Source organism: Salvelinus fontinalis, chromosome 39, assembly GCF_029448725.1.
Source record: "Salvelinus fontinalis isolate EN_2023a chromosome 39, ASM2944872v1, whole genome shotgun sequence".
NCBI lineage: Eukaryota > Metazoa > Chordata > Actinopteri > Salmoniformes > Salmonidae > Salvelinus > Salvelinus fontinalis.
This window is the reverse complement of record NC_074703.1, coordinates 930,149-951,226: the sequence shown is the minus strand read 5'-3', so window position 1 is coordinate 951,226 and position 21,078 is coordinate 930,149. Positions and strand designations below refer to the sequence as shown.

Genomic DNA, 21,078 nt, shown 5'->3' with positions numbered 1-21,078 from the left:
TGATATATAACAGCTCCTCAGTAGGACTCAGTGTGCATAGGGCCCAATGTTGATATCTAACAGCTCCTCAGTAGAAGGACTCAGTGTGCATAGGGCCCAATGTTGATATCTAACAGCTCCTCAGTAGAAGGACTCAGTGTGCATAGGGCCCAATGTTGATATCTAACAGCTCCTCAGTAGAAGGACTCAGTGTGCATAGGGCCCAATGTTGATATCTAACAGCTTCTCAGTAGTAGGAATCAGTGTGCATAGGGCCCAATGTTGATATCTAACAGCTCCTCAGTAGGACTCAGTGTGCATAGGGCCCAGTGTGCATAGGGCCCAGTGTGCATAGGGCCCAGTGTGCATAGGGCCCAGTGTGCATAGGGCCCAATGTTGATGTGTAACAGCTGTTTGGCTGTACAGTACCCCATGGTGAGGATCCATTCCACGTAACTCAATACACATCAAACAAACGGTCCTATTCCCAAGGCCAACAACGACGGGTTCTTCCACAACAACATTCCTTGTAATGTAAAGAAGTTGTTGACGCTAACAGAACTACCACCTAGCTAGCCGTTCATCATCATCATGCAGATAGAAAACACAAGCTGTGCAAGACTGGATCAGCCACACGACTGATGAGCTGAAGAGATGTTTCACGTTAACACTACACACTGATGAGGTGTGGCCTAGTGATGGGAGGTGTGGCCTAGTGATGGGAGGTGTGGCCTAGTGATGGGAGGTGTGGCCTAGTGATGGGAGGTGTGGCCTAGTGATGGGAGGTGTGGCCTAGTGATGGGAGGTGTGGCCTAGTGATGGGAGGTGTGGCCTAGTGATGGGAGGTGTGGCCTAGTGGTGGGAGGTGTGGCCTAGTGGTGGGAGGTGTGGCCTAGTGATGGGAGGTGTGGCCTAGTGATGGGAGGTGTGGCCGAGTGATGGGAGGTGTGGCTAGTGATGGGAGGTGTGGCCTAGTGATGGGAGGTGTGGCCTAGTGATGGGAGGTGTGGCCTAGTGATGGGAGGTGTGGCCTAGTGATGGGAGGTGTGGCCTAGTGATGGGAGGTGTGGCTAGTGATGGGAGGTGTGGCCTAGTGATGGGAGGTGTGGCCTAGTGATGGGAGGTGTGGCCTAGTGATGGGAGATGTGGCCTAGTGATGGGAGGTGTGTGTTTAGGATGAAGGCCTGCCGTAACAGACCGTCTTTAAACTCTTATATTAATCATCCAGAATCATTAGTCTGTTATCTACACCTTCAGAAGGGCATCGTCTACTGGACATAACTGACTGTTCAACAACCATCTCTTGATTAAAGGTACAGAGTCCCAATTGTTGAAGGGTTTGTTCATAGTTGAAATGTTCCATTAAATAGTAAACGTGTACAATAGGAGCCAAAAGCTCCAACCCAAATCATGTCTTCCCCTTTCCCCTACAGAGGAAGCAATGCTGGCCTCTCCCTTCGCACTCTGTTCCCCTGAGATCAGATTTACTACAGTGTCATCAAAACTATATTCCTACTGACTCTAACCAGTGTTAAACAGAGTTGTAGTCTCTCTCTCTCTCCCTGGTCTGGTAGTTGGATTAGAGGTTATTCCTACTAACTCTAACCAGTGTTAAACAGCGTTGTAGCCTCTCTCTCTGGTCTGATAGTTGGATTAGAGGTTATTCCTACTGACTCTAACCAGTGTTAAACAGAGTTGTAGTCTCTCTCTCTCTCCCTGGTCTGGTAGTTGGATTAGAGGTTATTCCTACTGACTCTAACCAGTGTTAAACAGAGTTGTAGTCTCTCTCTCTCTCCCTGGTCTGGTAGTTGGATTAGAGGTTATTCCTACTGATTCTAACCAGTGTTAAACAGAGTTGTAGTCTCTCTCTCTCTCCCTGGTCTGGTAGTTGGATTAGAGGTTATTCCTACTGACTCTAACCAGTGTTAAACAGCGTTGTAGCCTCTCTCCCTGGTCTGGTAGTTGGATTAGAGGTTATTCCTACTGACTCTAACCAGTGTTAAACAGCGTTGTAGTCTCTCTCTCTGGTCTGATAGTTGGATTAGAGGTTATTCCTACTGACTCTAACCAGTGTTAAACTGAGTTGTAGCCTCTCTCCCTGGTCTGGTAGTTGGATTAGAGGTTATTCCTACTAACTCTAACCAGTGTTAAACAGAGTTGTAGCCTCTCTCCCTGGTCTGGTAGTTGGATTAGAGGTTATTCCTACTAACTCTAACCAGTGTTAAACAGAGTTGTAGCCTCTCTCCCTGGTCTGGTAGTTGGATTAGAGGTTATTCCTACTGACTCTAACCAGTGTTAAACAGCGTTGTAGTCTCTCTCTCTCTCCCTGGTCTGGTAGTTGGATTAGAGGTTATTCCTACTAACTCTAACCAGTGTTAAACAGCGTTGTAGCCTCTCTCCCTGGTCTGATAGTTGGATTAGAGGTTATTCCTACTGACTCTAACCAGTGTTAAACAGCGTTGTAGTCTCTCTCTCTCTCCCTGGTCTGATAGTTGGATTAGAGGTTATTCCTACTAACTCTAACCAGTGTTAAACAGAGTTGTAGTCTCTCTCTCTCTCCCTGGTCTGATAGTTGGATTAAAGGTTATTCCTACTAACTCTAACCAGTGTTAAACAGAGTTGTACTCTCTCTCTCTCTCTGGTCTGATAGTTGGATTAGAGGTTATTCCTACTAACTCTAACCAGTGTTAAACAGAGTTGTAGTCTCTCTCTCTCTCCCTGCTCTGATAGTTGGATTAGAGGTTATTCCTACTGACTCTAAACAGTGTTAAACTGAGTTGTAGCCTCTCTCCCTGGTCTGGTAGTTGGATTAGAGGTTATTCCTACTGACTCTAACCAGTGTTAAACAGAGTTGTAGTCTCTCTCTCTCCCTGGTCTGATAGTTGGATTAGAGGTTATTCCTACTGACTCTAACCAGTGTTTAACAGAGTTGTAGTCTCTCTCTCCCTGGTCTGGTAGTTGGATTAGAGGTTATTCCTACTGACTCTAACCAGTGTTAAACAGAGTTGTACTCTCTCTCTCTCTCTCTGGTCTGATAGTTGGATTAGAGGTTATTCCTACTGACTCTAACCAGTGTTAAACAGAGTTGTAGTCTCTCTCTCTCTCCCTGGTCTGGTAGTTGGATTAGAGGTTATTCCTACTAACTCTAACCAGTGTTAAACAGCGTTGTAGTCTCTCTCTCCCTGGTCTGGTAGTTGGATTAGAGGTTATTCCTACTAACTCTAGCCAGTGTTAAACAGAGTTGTAGTCTCTCTCTCCCTGGTCTGGTAGTTGGATTAGAGGTTATTCCTACTAACTCTAACCAGTGTTTAACAGAGTTGTAGTCTCTCTCTCTCTCCCTGGTCTGGTAGTTGGATTAGAGGTTATTCCTACTGACTCTAACCAGTGTTAAACAGAGTTGTACTCTCTCTCTCTCTCTCTGGTCTGATAGTTGGATTAGAGGTTATTCCTACTGACTCTAACCAGTGTTAAACAGAGTTGTAGTCTCTCTCTCTCTCCCTGGTCTGGTAGTTGGATTAGAGGTTATTCCTACTAACTCTAACCAGTGTTAAACAGCGTTGTAGTCTCTCTCTCTCCCTGGTCTGGTAGTTGGATTAGAGGTTATTCCTACTAACTCTAACCAGTGTTAAACAGAGTTGTAGCCTCTCTCTCCCTGGTCTGGTAGTTGGATTAGAGGTTATTCCTACTGACTCTAACCAGTGTTAAACCGAGTTGTAGTCTCTCTCTCTCTCCCTGGTCTGATAGTTGGATTAGAGGTTATTCCTACTGACTCTAACCAGTGTTAAACAGAGTTGTAGTCTCTCTCTCTCTCCCTGGTATGGTAGTTGGATTAGAGGTTATTCCTACTAACTCTAACCAGTGTTAAACAGAGTTGTACTCTCTCTCTCCCTGGTCTGGTAGTTGGATTAGAGGTTATTCCTACTGACTCTAACCAGTGTTAAACCGAGTTGTACTCTCTCTCTCTCTCCCTGGTCTGATAGTTGGATTAGAGGTTATTCCTACTGACTCTAACCAGTGTTAAACAGAGTTGTAGCCTCTCTCTCTGGTCTGGTAGTTGGATTAGAGGTTATTCCTACTGACTCTAACCAGTGTTAAACAGAGTTATAGCCTCTCTCCCTGGTCTGGTAGTTGGATTAGAGGTTATTCCTACTAACTCTAACCAGTGTTAAACAGAGTTGTAGTCTCTCTCTCTCTCCCTGGTCTGGTAGTTGGATTAGAGGTTATTCCTACTAACTCTAACCAGTGTTAAACAGAGTTGTACTCTCTCTCTCTCTCCCTGGTCTGATAGTTGGATTAGAGGTTATTCCTACTGACTCTAACCAGTGTTAAACAGACTTGTAGTCTCTCTCCCTGGTCTGATAGTTGGATTAGAGGTTATTCCTACTGACTCTAGCCAGTGTTAAACAGCGTTGTAGCCTCTCTCCCTGGTCTGGTAGTTGGATTAGAGGTTATTCCTACTGACTCTAGCCAGTGTTAAACAGCGTTGTACTCTCTCTCTCCCTGGTCTGATAGTTGGATTAGAGGTTATTCCTACTGACTCTAACCAGTGTTAAACAGACTTGTAGTCTCTCTCTCTCCCTGGTCTGGTAGTTGGATTAGATGAATGGATCAGAACATTCAGATAGTCTGGTCGACTGAGGACAGCAGACTTGTTGTTTGGGGTTTCTGGTTCAGGGTAGAGACGGGGTTTCTGGTTCAGGGTAAAGACGGGGTTTCTGGTTCAGGGTAAAGACGGGGTTTCTGGTTCAGGGTAGAGACGGGGTTTCTGGTTCAGGGTAAAGACGGGGTTTCTGGTTCAGGGTAGAGACGGGGTTTCTGGTTCAGGGTAGAGGCAGGGTTTCTGGTTCAGGGTAGAGACGGGGTTTCTGGTTCAGGGTAGAGACGGGGTTTCTGGTTCAGGGTAGAGACGGGGTTTCTGGTTCAGGGTAGAGACGGGGTTTCTGGTTCAGGGTAGAGGCGGGGTTTCTGGTTCAGGGTAGAGACAGGGTTTCTGGTTCAGGGTAGAGACGGGGTAATTCCTACCAGTTGTAGGGCAGTTTGCCGTCTCTCTCAAACGAAGCAAAGTTGACGAATGTTTCTGCTCCGCACTCCCTGGAAGAAAGAAAGCAGACGGCTACAAACACAGAAATAACTTCCTGTATTACACACATGATGACTGAAACAATACAAAGAGGAAGTAAAACGTTTTGATTATGAAGACAAAAAAGAGGAATTGAAAATGCTTTAACCAAAATACTTGTATTCTATCTATTGCCAGGCTCTGTAGGTAATGCCCTGATCTACATCTAACCTGGGGCTCTGTGGGTAATGACCTGATCTACACTGGACAGATCTAACCTGAGGCTCTGTGGGTAATGACCTGATCTACACTGGACAGATCTAACCTGGGGCTCTGTGGGTAATGACCTGAACTACACTGGACAGATCTAACCTGGGGCTCTGTGGGTAATGACATGATCTACACTGGACAGATCTAACCTGAGGCTCTGTGGGTAATGACCTGATCTACACTGGACAGATCTAACCTGGGGCTCTGTGGGTAATGACCTGAACTACACTGGACAGATCTAACCTGGGGCTCTGTGGGTAATGACATGATCTACACTGGACAGATCTAACCAAAGGCTCTGTGGGTAATGACCTGATCTACATTGAACACCAGTGGTCCTGGTAGTCAGGGGGGAGAGAGAAGCCAGTGGTCCTGGTAGTCAGGGGGGAGAGAGGAGCAACTTGTCATGGTAGTCAGGGGGGAGAGGAGCCAGTGGTCCTGGTAGTCAGGGGGGGAGAGAGGAGGAGCCAGTGGTCCTGGTAGTCAGGGGGGGAGAGAGGAGCCAGTGGTCCTGGTAGTCAGGGGGGGAGAGAGGAGGAGCCAGTGGTCATGGTAGTCAGGGGGGGAGAGAGGAGGAGCCAGTGGTCATGGTAGTCAGGGGGGGAGAGAGGAGCCAGTGGTCCTGGTAGTCAGGGGGGGAGAGCCAGTGGTCCTGGTAGTCAGGGGGGGAGGAGCCAGTGGTCCTGGTAGTCAGGGGGGGAGGAGCCAGTGGTCCTGGTAGTCAGGGGAGAGAGGAGGAGCCAGTGGTCCTGGTAGTCAGGGGGGAGAGAGGAGCCAGTGGTCCTGGTAGTCAGGGGGGAGAGAGGAGCCAGTGGTCCTGGTAGTCAGGGGGGGAGAGGAGGAGCCAGTGGTCCTGGTAGTCAGGGGCGGGAGGAGCCAGTGGTCCTGGTAGTCAGGGGGGAGAGGAGCCAGTGGTCCTGGTAGTCAGGGGGAGAGAGGAGGAGCCAGTGGTCCTGGTAGTCAGGGGGGGGAGGAGCCAGTGGTCCTGGTAGTCAGGGGGGGGAGGAGCCAGTGGTCCTGGTAGTCAGGGGGGAGAGGAGCCAGTGGTCCTGGTAGTCAGGGGGGAGAGAGGAGCCAGTGGTCCTGGTAGTCAGGGGGGGGGGAGGAGCCAGTGGTCCTGGTAGTCAGGGGGGGAGAGGAGGAGCCAGTGGTCCTGGTAGTCAGGGGGGGGAGGAGCCAGTGGTCCTGGTAGTCAGGGGGGAGAGGAGCCAGTGGTCCTGGTAGTCAGGGGGGAGAGAGAAGCCAGTGGTCATGGTAGTCAGGGGGGGAGGAGGAGCCAGTGGTCATGGTAGTCAGGGGGGGGAGGAGCCAGTGGTCCTGGTAGTCAGGGGGGGAGGAGCCAGTGGTCCTGGTAGTCAGGGGGGGAGAGAGGAGCCAGTAGTCCTGGTAGTCAGGGGGGAGAGGAGCCAGTGGTCATGGTAGTCAGGGGAGAGAGGAGGAGCCAGTGGTCATGGTAGTCAGGGGGGGAGGAGCCAGTGGTCCTGGTAGTCAGGGGGGGAGAGAGGAGCCAGTGGTCCTGGTAGTCAGGGGGGAGAGGAGCCAGTGGTCCTGGTAGTCAGGGGAGAGAGGAGGAGCCAGTGGTCATGGTAGTCAGGGGGGGAGGAGCCAGTGGTCCTGGTAGTCAGGGGGGGAGAGAGGAGCCAGTGGTCCTGGTAGTCAGGGGGGGAGAGCCAGTGGTCATGGTAGTCAGGGGGGGAGGAGCCAGTGGTCCTGGTAGTCAGGGGAGAGAGGAGGAGCCAGTGGTCATGGTAGTCAGGGGAGAGAGGAGGAGCCAGTGGTCCTGGTAGTCAGGGGGGAGAGGAGCCAGTGGTCCTGGTAGTCAGGGGGGGGGGAGGAGCCAGTGGTCCTGGTAGTCAGGGGGGAGAGGAGCCAGTGGTCCTGGTAGTCAGGGGGGAGAGGAGCCAGTGGTCCTGGTAGTCAGGGGAGAGAGAGGAGGAGCCAGTGGTCCTGGTAGTCAGGGGAGAGAGAGGAGGAGCCAGTGGTCCTGGTAGTCAGGGGGGAGAGAGGAGGAGCCAGTGGTCCTGGTAGTCAGGGGGGAGAGGAGCCAGTGGTCCTGGTAGTCAGGGGGGAGAGGAGCCAGTGGTCCTGGTAGTCAGGGGGGAGAGAGGAGCCAGTTGTCATGGTAGTCAGGGGGGGGGGGGGGAGCCAGTGGTCCTGGTAGTCAGGGGGGAGAGAGGAGCCAGTGGTCCTGGTAGTCAGGGGGGAGAGGAGCTAGTGGTCCTGGTAGTCAGGGGGGGAGGAGCCAGTGGTCATGGTAGTCAGGGGGGGGAGGAGCCAGTGGTCCTGGTAGTCAGGGGGGAGAGGAGGAGCCAGTGGTCCTGGTAGTCAGGGGGGGAGGAGCCAGTGGTCCTGGTAGTCAGGGGGGAGAGGAGGAGCCAGTGGTCCTGGTACTCAGGGGGGGAGGAGCCAGTGGTAATGGTAGTCAGGGGGGAGAGGAGCCAGTGGTCCTGGTAGTCAGGGGGGAGAGGAGCCAGTGGTCCTGGTAGTCAGGGGGGAGAGGAGCCAGTGGTCATGGTAGTCAGGGGGGGGGCAGTGGTCCTGGTAGTCAGGGGGGGAGGAGCCAGTGGTCCTGGTAGTCAGGGGGGGAGGAGCCAGTGGTCCTGGTAGTCAGGGGTGAGAGAGGAGCCAGTGGTCCTGGTGGTCAGGGGAGAGAGGAGCCAGTGGTCCTGGTAGTCAGGGGGGAGAGAGAAGCCAGTGGTCCTGGTAGTCAGGGGGGAGAGGAGCCAGTGGTCCTGGTAGTCAGGGGAGAGAGGAGCCAGTGGTCCTGGTAGTCAGGGGAGAGAGAAGCCAGTGGTCCTGGTAGTCAGGGGGGAGAGGAGCCAGTGGTCCTGGTAGTCAGGGGAGAGAGGAGCCAGTGGTCCTGGTAGTCAGGGGGGGGAGGAGCCAGTGGTCCTGGTAGTCAGGGGGGAGAGAGAAGCCAGTGGTCCTGGTAGTCAGGGGGGAGAGAGAAGCCAGTGGTCATGGTAGTCAGGGGAGAGAGGAGCCAGTGGTCCTGGTAGTCAGGGGGGGGAGGAGCCAGTGGTCCTGGTAGTCAGGGGGGAGAGAGGAGCCAGTGGTCCTGGTAGTCAGGGGGGAGAGAGGAGCCAGTGGTCCTGGTAGTCAGGGGGGGGAGGAGCCAGTGGTCCTGGTAGTCAGGGGGGAGAGGAGCCAGTGGTCCTGGTAGTCAGGGGAGAGAGGAGGAGCCAGTGGTAGAGAGGAGGAGCCAGGGGGAGAGAGGAGGAGCTAGTGGTCCTGGTAGTCAGGGGAGAGAGAAGCCAGTGGTCCTGGTAGTCAGGGGGGGGAGGAGCCAGTGGTCCTGGTAGTCAGGGGGGAGAGGAGCCAGTGGTCCTGGTAGTCAGGGGGGAGAGGAGCCAGTGGTCCTGGTAGTCAGGGGGGAGAGGAGGAGCCAGTGGTCCTGGTAGTCAGGGGGGGAGAGAGGAGCCAGTGGTCCTGGTAGTCAGGGGGGAGAGGAGCCAGTGGTCCTGGTAGTCAGGGGGGAGAGAGGAGCCAGTGGTCCTGGTAGTCAGGGGGGAGAGGAGCCAGTGGTCCTGGTAGTCAGGGGGGGAGAGAGGAGCCAGTGGTCCTGGTAGTCAGGGGGGAGAGAGGAGCCAGTGGTCATGGTAGTCAGGGGGGAGAGGAGGAGCCAGTGGTCCTGGTAGTCAGGGGGGGAGAGAGGAGCCAGTGGTCCTGGTAGTCAGGGGGGAGAGGAGCCAGTGGTCCTGGTAGTCAGGGGGGAGAGAGGAGCCAGTGGTCCTGGTAGTCAGGGGGGAGAGGAGGAGCCAGTGGTCCTGGTAGTCAGGGGGGAGAGAGGAGCCAGTGGTCCTGGTAGTCAGGGGGGAGAGGAGGAGCCAGTGGTCCTGGTAGTCAGGGGGGAGAGGAGCTAGTGGTCCTGGTAGTCAGGGGGGGGGAGGAGCCAGTGGGAGAGAGGAGGAGCCAGGGGGAGAGAGGAGGAGCCAGTGGTAGAGAGGAGGAGCCAGGGGGAGAGAGGAGGAGCTAGTGGCTGTACTTGTTCAGCTCTATTTTTCTAAATCTTCTGAGAGAAATATATTGTGAATTATTATCTGAAAAATGCCAGAAGTGTAGAAAGGTTAGAGTCAGGCTTGTGTGTCCATTATGTGAACAGCTCCCCCATATCTCACCTGGCCATCTGCAGGTGTTTCTTACGCAGCATCAGTAGGAAGAGGACCAGCAGGCTGAGAAGGAGGACACTGAGGACTGCTAGAGCAGAGATGGCAGCTACGCTGGGGTTCATCTCTCTGGCTGGAAGGACAACACAGTACAGAGTCATCTCTCTGGCTGGAAGGACAACACAGTACAGAGTCATCTCTCTGGCTGGAAGGACAACACAGTACAGATTCATCTCTCTGGCTGGAAGGACAACACAGTACAGATTCCTCTCTCTGGCTGGAAGAACAACACTGTACAGAGTCATCTCTCTGGCTGGAAGAACAACACAGTACAGAGTCATCTCTCTGGCTGGAAGGACAACACAGTACAGATTCATCTCTCTGGCTGGAAGGACAACACAGTACAGAGTCATCTCTCTGGCTGGAAGGACAACACAGTACAGGTTCATCTCTCTGGCTGGAAGGACAACACAGTACAGAGTCATCTCTCTGGCTGGAAGGACAACACAGTACAGAGTCATCTCTCTGGCTGGAAGGACAACACAGTACAGAGTCATCTCTGGCTGGAAGGACAACACAGTACAGATTCATCTCTCTGGCTGGAAGGACAACACAGTACAGATTCATCTCTCTGGCTGGAAGAACAACACAGTACAGATTCATCTCTCTGGCTGGAAGGACAACACAGTACAGATTCATCTCTCTGGCTGGAAGGACAACACAGTACAGATTCATCTCTCTGGCTGGAAGGACAACACAGTACAGATTCATCTCTCTGGCTGGAAGGACAACACAGTACAGAGTCATCTCTCTGGCTGGAAGGACAACACAGTACAGAGTCATCTCTCTGGCTGGAAGGACAACACAGTACAGGTTCATCTCTCTGGCTGGAAGAACAACACAGTACAGATTCATCTCTCTGGCTGGAAGGACAACACAGTACAGAGTCATCTCTCTGGCTGGAAGGACAACACAGTACAGAGTCATCTCTCTGGCTGGAAGGACAACACAGTACAGAGTCATCTCTCTGGCTGGAAGGACAACACAGTACAGGTTCATCTCTCTGGCTGGAAGAACAACACAGTACAGATTCATCTCTCTGGCTGGAAGGACAACACAGTACAGATTAATCTCTCTGGCTGGAAGGACAACACAGTACAGATTAATCTCTCTGGCTGGAAGGACAACACAGTACAGATTCATCTCTCTGGCTGGAAGGACAACACAGTACAGATTCATCTCTCTGGCTGGAAGAACAACACAGTACAGATTCATCTCTCTGGCTGGAAGGACAACACAGTACAGATTCATCTCTCTGGCTGGAAGGACAACACAGTACAGATTCATCTCTCTGGCTGGAAGGACAACACAGTACAGATTAATCTCTCTGGCTGGAAGGACAACACAGTACAGAGTCATCTCTCTGGCTGGAAGGACAACACAGTACAGATTCATCTCTCTGGCTGGAAGGACAACACAGTACAGATTCATCTCTCTGGCTGGAAGGACAACACAGTACAGATTAATCTCTCTGGCTGGAAGGACAACACAGTACAGATTAATCTCTCTGGCTGGAAGGACAACACAGTACAGAGTCATCTCTCTGGCTGGAAGGACAACACAGTACAGATTCATCTCTCTGGCTGGAAGGACCACACAGTACAGATTCATCTCTCTGGCTGGAAGGACAACACAGTACAGATTCATCTCTCTGGCTGGAAGGACAACACAGTACAGATTCATCTCTCTGGCTGGAAGGACAACACAGTACAGAGTCATCTCTCTGGCTGGAAGGACAACACAGTACAGAGTCATCTCTCTGGCTGGAAGGACAACACAGTACAGATTCATCTCTCTGGCTGGAAGGACAACACAGTACAGAGTCATCTCTCTGGCTGGAAGGACAACACAGTACAGAGTCATCTCTCTGGCTGGAAGGACAACACAGTACAGAGTCATCTCTCTGGCTGGAAGGACAACACAGTACAGAGTCATCTCTCTGGCTGGAAGGACAACACAGTACAGATTCATCTCTCTGGCTGGAAGGACAACACAGTACAGAGTCATCTCTCTGGCTGGAAGGACAACACAGTACAGGTTCATCTCTCTGGCTGGAAGGACAACACAGTACAGATTCATCTCTCTGGCTGGAAGGACAACACAGTACAGAGTCATCTCTCTGGCTGGAAGGACAACACAGTACAGAGTCATCTCTCTGGCTGGAAGGACAACACAGTACAGATTCATCTCTCTGGCTGGAAGGACAACACAGTACAGAGTCATCTCTCTGGCTGGAAGGACAACACAGGACAGATGCTGGATGACACGACAGACATACACACAGCCTGCTGACGCTGGCCTTCTAGAAACCAGAAACCATATTTTACCACAGGAAAGAGAGAGAGTGGCAGGGAACCACTTAAAAACAGACTGGTTCTGTGGTGTAAAACAGAACGAGATCCCATACCTCTGGTAGAGATGTGTATGAAGGCAGACTGTACATGTAGTAGAGATGTGTATGAAGGCAGACTGTACCTGTAGTAGAGATGTGTATGAAGGCTGACTGGCTGTACCTGTAGTAGAGATGTGTATAAAGGCTGGCTGTACATATAGTAGAGATGTGTATGAAGGCTGACTGTACCTGTAGTAGAGATGTGTATAAAGGCTGGCTGACTGTACCTGTAGTAGAGATGTGTATAAAGGCTGGCTGTACATATAGTAGAGATGTGTATGAAGGCTGACTGTACCTGTAGTAGAGATGTGTATGAAGGCTGACTGTACCTGTAGTAGAGATGTGTATGAAGGCTGACTGTACCTGTAGTAGAGATGTGTATAAAGGCTGACTGTACCTGTAGTAGAGATGTGTATGAAGGCTGGCCGTACCTGTAGTAGAGATGTGTATGAAGGCTGACTGTACATGTAGTAGAGATGTGTATGAAGGCTGACTGTACCTGTGGTAGAGATGTGTATGAAGGCTGGCTGTACCTGTAGTAGAGATGTGTATGAAGGCTGACTGTACCTGTGGTAGAGATGTGTATGAAGGCTGGCTGACTGTACCTGTAGTAGAGATGTGTATGAAGGCTGGCTGTACCTGTAGTAGAGATGTGTATGAAGGCTGACTGTACCTGTAGTAGAGATGTGTATGAAGGCTGGCTGTACCTGTAGTAGAGATGTGTATGAAGGCTGACTGTACCTGTAGTAGAGATGTGTATGAAGGCTGGCTGTACCTGTAGTAGAGATGTGTATGAAGGCTGGCTGTACCTGTGGTAGGGATGTGTATGAAGGCTGACTGTACCTGTAGTAGAGATGTGTATGAAGGCTGGCTGTACCTGTGGTAGAGATGTGTATGAAGGCTGGCTGTAACTGTAGTAGAGATGTGAATGAAGGCTGACTGTACCTGTAGTAGAGATGTGTATGAAGGCTGGCTGTACCTGTAGTAGAGATGTGTATGAAGGCTGGCTGTACCTGTAGTAGAGATGTGTATGAAGGCTGGCTGTACCTGTAGTAGAGATGTGTATGAATGCTAGCTGTACCTGTAGTAGAGATGTGTATGAAGGCTGGCTGTACCTGTAGTAGAGATGTGTATGAAGGCTGGCTGTACCTGTAGTAGAGATGTGTATGAAGGCTGACTGTACCTGTAGTAGAGATGTGTATGAAGGCTGGCTGTACCTGTAGTAGAGATGTGTATGAAGGCTAACTCTACCTGTGGTAGAGATGTGTATGAAGGCTGGCTGTACCTGTGGTAGAGATGTGAATGAAGGCTGGCTGTACCTGTAGTAGAGATGTGTATGAAGGCTGGCTGTACCTGTAGTAGAGATGTGTATGAAGGCTGACTGTACCTGTAGTAGAGATGTGTATGAAGGCTGACTGTACCTGTAGTAGAGATGTGAATGAAGGCTGGCTGTACCTGTAGTAGAGATGTGTATGAAGGCTGGCTGTACCTGTAGTAGAGATGTGTATGAAGGCTGGCTGTACCTGTGGTAGGGATGTGTATGAAGGCTGACTGTACCTGTAGTAGAGATGTGTATGAAGGCTGGCTGTACCTGTGGTAGAGATGTGTATGAAGGCTGGCTCGCTGGGCGTACTGTAGCTATAACTGATCACACTGCAGTTATAGGAGGAGGAGGGCAGCAGGCTGGACACTGTCACCACATGGGACTGGGCTGTTAGAGGCTCCCGAGCCTGCAGAGAGAACAGAGCACATACTGGAAGGACAGAATACCATACTGTAGAACAGAGAGAACAGAGAACATACTGGAAGGACAGAACACCGTACTGTAGAACAGAGAGAACATACTGGAAGGACTGAACACCGTACTGTAGAACAGAGAACAGAGAACATACTGGAAGGACTGAACACCGTACTGTAGAACAGAGAACAGAGAACATACTGGAAGGACTGAACACCGTACTGTAGAACAGAGAACATACTGGAAGGACTGAACACCGTACTGTAGAACAGAGAACAGAGAACATACTGGAAGGACAGAACACCGTACTGTAGAACAGAGAACATACTGGAAGGACTGAACACCGTACTGTAGAACAGAGAACATACTGGAAGGACTGAACACCGTACTGTAGAACAGAGAGAACAGAGAACATACTGGAAGGACAGAACACCGTACTGTAGAACAGAGAACATACTGGAAGGACTGAACACCGTACTGTAGAACAGAGAGAACAGAGAACATACTGGAAGGACAGAACACCGTACTGTAGAACAGAGAACATACTGGAAGGACTGAACACCGTACTGTAGAACAGAGAACATACTGGAAGGACTGAACACCGTACTGTAGAACAGAGAACATACTGGAAGGACTGAACACCGTACTGTAGAACAGAGAACAGAGAACATACTGGAAGGACAGAACACCGTACTGTAGAACAGAGAACAGAGAACATACTGGAAGGACTGAACACCGTACTGTAGAACAGAGAACAGAGAACATACTGGAAGGACTGAACACCGTACTGTAGAACAGAGAACATACTGGAAGGACAGAACACCGTACTGTAGAACAGAGAACATACTGGAAGGACTGAACACCGTACTGTAGAACAGAGAGAACAGAGAACATACTGGAAGGACAGAACACCGTACTGTAGAACAGAGAGAACATACTGGAAGGACTGAACACCGTACTGTAGAACAGAGAGAACAGAGAACATACTGGAAGGACTGAACACCGTACTGTAGAACAGAGAACATACTGCAAGGACTGAACACCGTACTGTAGAACAGAGAACATACTGGAAGGACTGAACACCGTACTGTAGAACAGAGAGAACAGAGAACATACTGGAAGGACAGAACACCGTACTGTAGAACAGAGAGAACAGAGAACATACTGGAAGGACTGAACACCGTACTGTAGAACAGAGAGAACAGAGAACATACTGGAAGGACTGAACACCGTACTGTAGAACAGAGAACATACTGGAAGGACTGAACACCGTACTGTAGAACAGAGAACATACTGGAAGGACTGAACACCGTACTGTAGAACAGAGAACAGAGAACATACTGGAAGGACTGAACACCGTACTGTAGAACAGAGAGAACAGAGAACATACTGGAAGGACTGAACACCGTACTGTAGAACAGAGAACAGAGAACATACTGGAAGGACTGAACACCGTACTGTAGAACAGAGAACATACTGGAAGGACTGAACACCGTACTGTAGAACAGAGAACATACTGGAAGGACTGAACACCGTACTGTAGAACAGAGAACATACTGGAAGGACTGAACACCGTACTGTAGAACAGAGAGAACAGAGAACATACTGGAAGGACAGAACACCGTACTGTAGAACAGAGAACATACTGGAAGGACAGAACACCGTACTGTAGAACAGAGAACATACTGGAAGGACAGAACACCGTACTGTAGAACAGAGAACATACTGGAAGGACTGAACACCGTACTGTAGAACAGAGAACATACTGGAAGGACTGAACACCGTACTGTAGAACAGAGAACATACTGGAAGGACAGAACACCGTACTGTAGAACAGAGAACATACTGGAAGGACTGAGCACCGTACTGTAGAACAGAGAACATACTGCAAGGACTGAACACCGTACTGTAGAACAGAGAACAGAGAACATACTGGAAGGACTGAACACCGTACTGTAGAACAGAGAACATACTGGAAGGACTGAACACCGTACTGTAGAACAGAGAACATACTGGAAGGACTGAACACCGTACTGTAGAACAGAGAACATACTGGAAGGACTGAACACCGTACTGTAGAACAGAGAGAACAGAGAACATACTGGAAGGACTGAACACCGTACTGTAGAACAGAGAACAGAGAACATACTGGAAGGACTGAACACCGTACTGTAGAACAGAGAACATACTGGAAGGACAGAACACCGTACTGTAGAACAGAGAGAACAGAGAACATACTGGAAGGACTGAACACCGTACTGTAGAACAGAGAACATACTGGAAGGACTGAACACCGTACTGTAGAACAGAGAGAACAGAGAACATACTGGAAGGACTGAACACCGTACTGTAGAACAGAGAACAGAGAACATACTGGAAGGACTGAACACCGTACTGTAGAACAGAGAACAGAGAACATACTGGAAGGACTGAACACCGTACTGTAGAACAGAGAACATACTGGAAGGACAGAACACCGTACTGTAGAACAGAGAACAGAGAACATACTGGAAGGACTGAACACCGTACTGTAGAACAGAGAGAACAGAGAGAACATACTGGAAGGACTGAACACCGTACTGTAGAACAGAGAACAGAGAACATACTGGAAGGACTGAACACCGTACTGTAGAACAGAGAACATACTGGAAGGACTGAACACCGTACTGTAGAACAGAGAGAACAGAGAACATACTGGAAGGACTGAACACCGTACGGTAGAACAGAGAGAACATACTGGAAGGACTGAACACCGTACTGTAGAACAGAGAGAACAGAGAACATACTGGAAGGACTGAACACCGTACTGTAGAACAGAGAACATACTGGAAGGACTGAACACCGTACTGTAGAACAGAGAACAGAGAACATACTGGAAGGACTGAACACCGTACTGTAGAACAGAGAACATACTGGAAGGACTGAACACCGTACTGTAGAACAGAGAACATACTGGAAGGACTGAACACCGTACTGTAGAACAGAGAACAGAGAACATACTGGAAGGACTGAACACCGTACTGTAGAACAGAGAACATACTGGAAGGACTGAACACCGTACTGTAGAACAGAGAACATACTGGAAGGACTGAACACCGTACTGTAGAACAGAGAACAGAGAACATACTGGAAGGACTGAACACCGTACTGTAGAACAGAGAGAACAGAGAACATACTGGAAGGACTGAACACCGTACTGTAGAACAGAGAACAGAGAACATACTGGAAGGACTGAACACCGTACTGTAGAACAGAGAACATACTGGAAGGACTGAACACCGTACTGTAGAACAGAGAACATACTGGAAGGACTGAACACCGTACACCGTAGTTAATAGTTGATACAATGTTTCCAGTTCACCAGCTTCAGACTGACCCAGTTAATAGTTGATACAATGTTTCCAGTTCACCAGCTTCAGACTGACCCAGTTAATAGTTGATACAATGTTTCCAGTTCACCAGCTTCAGACTGACCCAGTTAATAGTTGATACGATGTTTCCAGTTCACCAGCTTCAGACTGACCCAGTTAATAGTTGATACAATGTTTCCAGTTCACCAGCTTCAGACTGACCCAGTTAATAGTTGATACGATGTTTCCAGTTCACCAGCTTCAGACTGACCCAGTTAATAGTTGATACAATGTTTCCAGTTCACCAGCTTCAGACTGACCCAGTTAATAGTTGATACAATGTTTCCAGTTCACCAGCTTCAGACTGACCCAGTCAATAGTTGATACAATGTTTCCAGTTCACTACACCAGCTTCAGAACAGGAAGTGTACTACAGTACATAGGGAATAGGGTACCATTATAGATGATAGCAGTGTATTACAGTACATAGGGAATAGGGTACCATTATAGATGATAGCAGTGTACTACAGTACATAGGGAATAGGGTACCATTATAGATGATAGAAGTGTACTACAGTACATAGGGAATAGGGTACCATTATAGATGATAGAAGTGTAATTCAGTACATAGGGAACAGGGTACCATTACAGTCTGGCAGTGTACTACAGTACATAGGGAATAGGGTACCATTATAGATGATAGCAGTGTATTACAGTACATAGGGAATAGGGTACCATTATAGATGATAGCAGTGTACTACAGTACATAGGGAATAGGGTACCATTATAGATGATAGCAGTGTACTACAGTACATAGGGAATAGGGTACCATTATAGATGATAGCAGTGGAATAGGGTACCATTATAGATGATAGCAGTGTACTACAGTACATAGGGAATAGGGTACCATTATAGATGATAGCAGTGGAATAGGGTACCATTATAGAGGATAGCAGTGTACTACAGTACATAGGGAATAGGGTACCATTATAGAGGATAGCAGTGTACTACAGTACATAGGGAATAGGGTACCATTATAGATGATAGCAGTGTACTACAGTACATAGGGAATAGGGTACCATTATAGATGATAGTAGTGTACTACAGTACATAGGGAATAGGGTACCATTATAGATGATAGCAGTGTACTACAGTACATAGGGAATAGGGTACCATTATAGATGATAGCAGTGTACTACAGTACATAGGGAATAGGGTACCATTACAGTCTGGCAGTGTACTACAGTACATAGGGAACAGGGTACCATTATAGATGATAGCAGTGTACTACAGTACATAGGGAATAGGGTACCATTATAGATGATAGCAGTGGAATAGGGTACCATTATAGATGATAGCAGTGTACTACAGTACATAGGGAATAGGGTACCATTATAGATGATAGCAGTGTACTACAGTACATAGGGAATAGGGTACCATTATAGATGATAGCAGTGTACTACAGTACATAGGGAATAGGGTACCATTATAGATGATAGCAGTGGAATAGGGTACCATTATAGATGATAGCAGTGTACTACAGTACATAGGGAATAGGGTACCATTATAGATGATAGCAGTGTACTACAGTACATAGGGAATAGGGTACCATTATAGAGGATAGCAGTGTACTACAGTACATAGGGAATAGGGTACCATTATAGATGATAGCAGTGTACTACAGTACATAGGGAATAGGGTACCATTACAGTCTGGCAGTGTACTACAGTACATAGGGAATAGGGTACCATTATAGATGATAGCAGTGTATTGCAGTACATAGGGAATAGGGTACCATTATAGATGATAGCAGTGGAATAGGGTACCATTATAGATGATAGCAGTGTACTACAGTACATAGGGAATGGGGTACCATTATAGATGATAGCAGTGTACTACAGTACATAGGGAATGGGGTACCATTATAGATGATAGCAGTGTACTACAGTACATAGGGAATAGGGTACCATTATAGATGATAGCAGTGTACTACAGTACATAGGGAATGGGGTACCATTATAGATGATAGCAGTGTACTACAGTACATAGGGAATAGGGTACCATTATAGATGATAGCAGTGTACTACAGTACATAGGGAATAGGGTACCATTATAGATGATAGCAGTGGAATAGGGTACCATTATAGATGATAGCAGTGTACTACAGTACATAGGGAATAGGGTACCATTATAGATGATAGCAGTGGAACAGGGTACCATTATAGATGATAGCAGTGTACTACAGTACATAGGGAATAGGGTACCATTATAGAGGATAGCAGTGTACTACAGTACATAGGGAATAGGGTACCAATATAGATGATAGCAGTGGAACAGGGTACCATTATAGATGATAGCAGTGTACTACAGTACATAGGGAATAGGGTACCAATATAGATGATAGCAGTGGAACAGGGTACCATTATAGATGATAGCAGTGTACTACAGTACATAGGGAATAGGGTACCATTATAGATGATAGCAGTGGAACAGGGTACCATTATAGATGATAGCAGTGTACTACAGTACATAGGGAATAGGGTACCATTATAGATGATAGCAGTGGAATAGGGTACCATTATAGATGATAGCAGTGTACTACAGTACATAGGGAATAGGGTACCATTACAGTCTGGCAGTGTACTACAGTACATAGGGAATAGGGTACCATTATAGATGATAGCAGTGTACTACAGTACATAGGGAATAGGGTACCATTATAGATGATAGCAGTGGAATAGGGTACCATTATAGAGGATAGCAGTGTACTACAGTACATAGGGAATAGGGTACCATTATAGATGATAGCAGTGTACTACAGTACATAGGGAATAGGGTACCATTATAGATGATAGCAGTGGACTACAGTACATAGGGAATAGGGTACCATTATAGATGATAGCAGTGTACTACAGTACATAGGGAATAGGGTACCATTACAGTCTGGCAGAGCATCTCTTACCTTGAGTTCCTTGTTGATGGTCTTGGTGGGTTTACAGAGCACCTGGTAGAAGTCAACCACTCCCTCCTCGCTCCAGAGCAGAGTCACCGAGGAGTGGGTGGCGTTCACCGCGTACAGAGACCGCGGAGGGGCTGGCTCTGTCACAAACACAACAGGACAAACGCAGAGGTCAACCTCTACAGACGCAGGTAGACTGTAGCTCTGTAGTCGAACCTCTACAGACACAGGTAGACTGTAGCTCTGTAGTCGAACATCTACAGACACAGGTAGACTGTAGCTCTGTAGTCTAACATCTACAGACACAGGTAGACTGTAGCTCTGTAGTCGAACCTCTACAGACACAGGTAGACTGTAGCTCTGTAGTCTAACATCTACAGACACAGGTAGACTGTAGCTCTGTAGTCGAACCTCTACAGACACAGGTAGACTGTAGCTCTGTAGTCGAACCTCTACAGACACAGGTAGACTGTAGCTCTGTAGTCGTCCCCGACTGTCTTGTCTCCTGTTAACCTCCACAGACACAGGTAGACTGTAGCTCTGTAGTCGTCCCTGACTGTCTTGTCTCCTGTTAACCTCTACAAACACAGGTAGACTGTAGCTCTGTAGTCGAACCTCCACAGAGACAGGTAGACTGTAGCTCTGTAGTCGTCCCCGACTGTCTTGTCTCCTGTTAACCTCCACAGACACAGGTAGACTGTAGCTCTGCAGTCGTCCCCGACTGTCTTGTCTCCTGTTAACCTCCACAGACACAGGTAGACTGTAGCTCTGTAGTCGTCCCCGACTGTCTTGTCTCCTGTTAACCTCCACAGACACAGGTAGACTGTAGCTCTGTAGTCGTCCCCGACTGTCTTGTCTCCTGTTAGACTGAACTACTGAGGTGGTGGGGAAACGAAGGCTGTGTCACAACACCAGGTTCACTTCCTCAAACCCAGCGCTGTTATAAGCTGCTATTGGGACTTTCCTCCAAACATCCAGTAAACTGGCTTCTCAGAGGAGCTGAGAGTTTGTCCGTTAGCCTCCGTTTGGTCTAAACATTGAACACAGCTGTCAAAGTGAGAAGTGATGACATTCGGGAAGCCGGATTGGTTTATCCAGCCTCCTCCAATCATCTGGCTACAAACATCCCTCTTTACTGTCCATCTGCCTCTGTTTCCCTACTACC

The 21,078-nt window shown here is 48.7% G+C and overlaps 1 protein-coding gene across 9 annotated transcripts in view; it reads right to left on the bottom strand.

Annotated features, from left to right (window-relative positions):
• The window catches only part of ptpro (protein tyrosine phosphatase receptor type O), a 176,247-nt gene that overhangs the window by 36,705 nt on the left and 118,464 nt on the right, over window positions 1–21,078 (bottom strand). For 5 of the 9 annotated variants that reach the window (XM_055905713.1, XM_055905714.1, XM_055905711.1 and 2 more), the window contains 4 exons: window positions 19,917–20,053; window positions 13,458–13,596; window positions 9,427–9,547; window positions 5,002–5,070 (listed from right to left, as the gene is read on the bottom strand). In XM_055905713.1, the coding sequence (XP_055761688.1) occupies window positions 5,002–5,070; window positions 9,427–9,547; window positions 13,458–13,596; window positions 19,917–20,053 (466 nt within the window). The other 4 variants (XM_055905718.1, XM_055905717.1, XM_055905719.1 and 1 more) reach the window with 4 other exon arrangements.